This window comes from Etheostoma spectabile, chromosome 9 (assembly GCF_008692095.1).
Source record: "Etheostoma spectabile isolate EspeVRDwgs_2016 chromosome 9, UIUC_Espe_1.0, whole genome shotgun sequence".
Lineage (NCBI taxonomy): Eukaryota > Metazoa > Chordata > Actinopteri > Perciformes > Percidae > Etheostoma > Etheostoma spectabile.
In genome coordinates, this window is record NC_045741.1 from 3,639,160 (window position 1) to 3,642,996 (window position 3,837).

Genomic DNA, 3,837 nt, shown 5'->3' on the forward strand with positions numbered 1-3,837 from the left:
GTTGAGACACCAACAGTGGAGTCTGGTGATGGAGAGCGCCGTGCCATCAGACCGGGGGAACTACACCTGCGTTGTGCAGAACAAGTACGGCGCCATCACCCACACCTACCAGCTGGATGTGCTAGGTAAACAACACCAAACATATGCTCTCCCTTCTGCTTAATTCTGTGGAAACAACCAACACATTAACACGCAGCTGGGGGGTAAAAAAAACCCAGAGCTGCTGATCTGAGACCCCCGTACAGTACGTCTGCATTTTCCTGCAGCACATCATTCATAATAAGTCATGAATTAATGAGTCCCTGCTTTCTGTCTCAGAGCGTTCCCCCCACAGGCCCATCCTCCAGGCGGGCCTGCCAGCCAATCAGACGGTCGCAGTGGGCAGTGACGTGGAGTTCCACTGTAAGGTGTACAGCGACGCCCAGCCACACATCCAGTGGCTGAAACACATTGAGGTCAACGGCAGCCGCTACGGCCCCGACGGCGTTCCCTACGTCAACATTCTGAAGGTGGGTGTGCAGCACGCAGCTCTGATGAGTCTACTTATTTAGCCCCAAAGGGCAAATTAAGTTTCTACAGTCCACTGAAACATACAGTGTATATATGCCAGGTAAATGCCGGTCAACAATTACAGAGGGAGCACAGTCTCCTATTGCCAGACCTTCTTCCACGGCGCTGTGGAGGAGGGTCCGACTAGTCCACACAGCACTCCAAGATGGGAGCAAAAATAGCTCTGGTGTATTTCTTTAAACCAATTCCAATCGTCTAGGCCGGCACGAAGCGCCGGACAGAGCAACTGTGCCTCTGCAAAATAGCCTTTAGTTTTTTATTATTTTTATACTTCTGGATCTCGCACTTTCCCATGTGCCTCTTTATTGTCTTCCCTCTAGTCCATATCAACAGTATTTTATTCAGGTGTTGTTCAGGTGCCGCCGGATGTCCCTCATTTTGGACGGATGTTTATCACCATCCTCTTTCATTGTGTTGGCGTTCAAACATCTGGTGGATTCATGAGGACTATGGTTCCCTGGTCCTCAGATCTCTGCAGGGTAAATCCAGACCGCTAGCTAGACTATCTGTTCAATCTGAGGACTATGGTTCCCTGGTCCTCAGATCTCTGCAGGGTAAATCCAGACCGCTAGCTAGACTATCTGTCCAATCTGAGGACTACGGTTACCTGGTCCTCAGATCTCTGCAGGGTAAATCCAGACAGCTAGCTAGACTATCTGTCCAATCTGAGGACTATGGTTACCTGGTCCTCAGATCTCTGCAGGGTAAATCCAGACAGCTAGCTAGACTATCTGTCCAATCTGAGGACTATGGTTACCTGGTCCTCAGATCTCTGCATGGTAAATCCAGACAGCTAGCTAGACTATCTGTCCAATCTGAGGACTATGGTTACCTGGTCCTCAGATCTCTGCATGGTAAATCCATACAGCTAGCTAGACTATCTGTCCAATAGGTGTTTTATTTTATCTATTGCGTGTACACACGTTCCTTCCCGAGGCTATTTGGCAGAGCCACAGTCGTTGCTTACGGAGCTTAACACCGCCAAAGACCTTGGATTGGACATTGGAGATAGGCCTGGCGATGCTGATACCTGTTCTGTTCCAACCTGCTCACATGTACGCGTTGTTGTCTCCAGCCTTCATGGTTGCTCTGATGCTGCATCACTCTTTAAAAAAGCATTTCTAAATCACAAGCACTCTTCCTCTTGAACTAAAGATAATAAACACAGCGGGGGAAGGTGTTAAATAGTTGTAAGGGGGGGTTGCTGCTGGTGGAGTCATCACCTCCCCAGGGCAGTGTTGGTGTTCAAGAATAGAAAGCATTCCTCACCAAGGAGGACAACACCCTAACCCACTGTGAGCCCTACTTTTTTTTAATATTTGGGGTGAAGAGAGGAAGACTCCCGTCGAAGAAAAAAAAAAAACCCTGAGAAGGGCTTTTGCTTTCTTATTTGGCCTCTCCCTTTCCATTTTTCTGCCTCTAGGGAATAAAACAAACATCTGGTTTGGGCTAAGTTAACTGGCGTGGTGGCGGCAGCGCAGGGAGAGAGACGGGCTGTGTTAACCGCCGCTGCCGTCACATGTGCTGCGTCGCGCGGTTTAAGGAGGAGAGAGGAAAGAGGGAAGAGGCACCCAAAAAAAGCCATGGAAAATATGAGTGGAGGAACACCAGCAAGGCAAAAGTCAGCAGAGAGAGAGAGAGAGAGAGAATTTGTCACAGAGTGGTGGGTAAAGATGGAGGGCGAGAGACTTAGAGAATAAGTTGGAGGGGGGTAAGAGAAGCAGAGACAGAAGGGACGAGAAAGAAAGAAAGAAAGAAAGAAAGAAAGAAAGAAAGAAAGAAAGAAAGAAGAGGTGAAATCGACGCAAGAGAGAGGCAGATGTTGCTAGAAAGGGAGGGAGAGAAACAGGAGACAGAAAAAGACATTGGAATCTAAAACATTGATGTTCATCCTTCTCTTAAGATGGTGAGACAAGGGCGGGACTTTGGGTCCAATACTTGGGGGGTGGGGGGAGGGAGAGATCTCCACTTTTAAGCAAAAATTGAAATTTTGAACATATCAAACGCTTCCTTTCCTGTATTCTGGGGAATTTTTCTGCAGCAATTTGTGCCATTTCTGCCTGTTATGGTGCAAATGTCTTTATTTATGTAAAGGGTTGTGCCCCCCCCCCCCCTTAAATTAAGCCTATGGATGGAGGTCTACTTTATTCTGCAGTGAGTTGAAAAACAACGACATGAAGGTCGGAGAGTCTTTGTCAGGCTTTCACTTCTTCAACTGCCTTCATGGGTGATGGTTTATTTTTTATTTTATTTTTTATTAATTATAAGATAGAAAATAGAATAGATTTTGACCATGAACAGTTGGCATGATAGGACAAATTTAGGGGAAACTGATTGTCTGAGGATTATTGTGGTTTGACTAGGAGGTTTTCCTCTTTTGCAAAGAAAAGAAAAACCCAACATGATGTGACATTAAAGGAACCGTCACAACTTAAAGGAATCATTCGTAATAATAATAATAATCTTCAGCTTCTAGTCTAGATGAGAAGATTGATACCGGCGCTCTCATATCTGTACTGTAAATATGAAGCTAGAGCGGACAGCTTCTTAGCTTAGCATAAAGACTGGAAACCGCTAGCCTGGCTCCGTCTAAAGGTACCAGCTACGCCCTAAATGTTGAACTACTCCTTTAAAGTGGGATCATTCGTGATTTATTAAAACTGCACGAAACAGCTATTACATGTTGTTTTCTTTGTGCATAAGAAGTGATGATTAAATACCGGATTTATTACAGTGTTCCAAGAAGACGGAACGAGACACCCCTTTAATATCTCTGTGTGTTTAACCTTTTGCGTCCCGTAGCGTTCGGGCGTGTGATCTGGACGTCCGCCGCTTTGGAAGGGATGCAGAAATGTTTCTAGATCTGATTGCCGGCGCTGACTTTAACAGAAAAGTGACTCCTGTTACACGATCCCAATGTGTAAAATTTCCAGAACCTTTTAGGAAGAGGAGGGAGAAAGAGGAGGAGAGAGACAGGCCAACAGAAAGAAAGAGAGAGAGAGAGAGAGAAGAGGAGGGGTAAAGCAAGCCTGTCAGCCCAGACCGCGGCTCCACGCTCTATTTTAGACTACCACATAATTGAAACAGTATTTACTGAGATCTGTGTGTGCCTCTCTCTCTGTCTCTCTCTCTCTCTCTCTCTCTCTCTCTCTCCCTCTCCCTGCCTCTCTCTCTCCCACAGTTCATTCAGCCTCTCTGCCACATGTCCTGTGTGGCATATACTGTAGGAGCTAAATACAGCTGAGGGTGGGATGGGGGGGGGGGGGG

At 46.6% G+C, this 3,837-nt stretch overlaps 1 protein-coding gene across 15 annotated transcripts in view; it reads left to right on the forward strand.

The window, feature by feature from the left end:
* The window catches only part of fgfr3 (fibroblast growth factor receptor 3), an 85,202-nt gene that overhangs the window by 61,069 nt on the left and 20,296 nt on the right, over positions 1–3,837 (forward strand). For all 15 annotated transcript variants that reach the window (XM_032526126.1, XM_032526131.1, XM_032526135.1 and 12 more), the window contains exons 6-7: positions 1–125; positions 319–509. In XM_032526126.1, coding sequence (XP_032382017.1) covers positions 1–125; positions 319–509 — 316 coding nt within the window. The remainder of the gene's footprint in view (positions 126–318; positions 510–3,837) is intronic.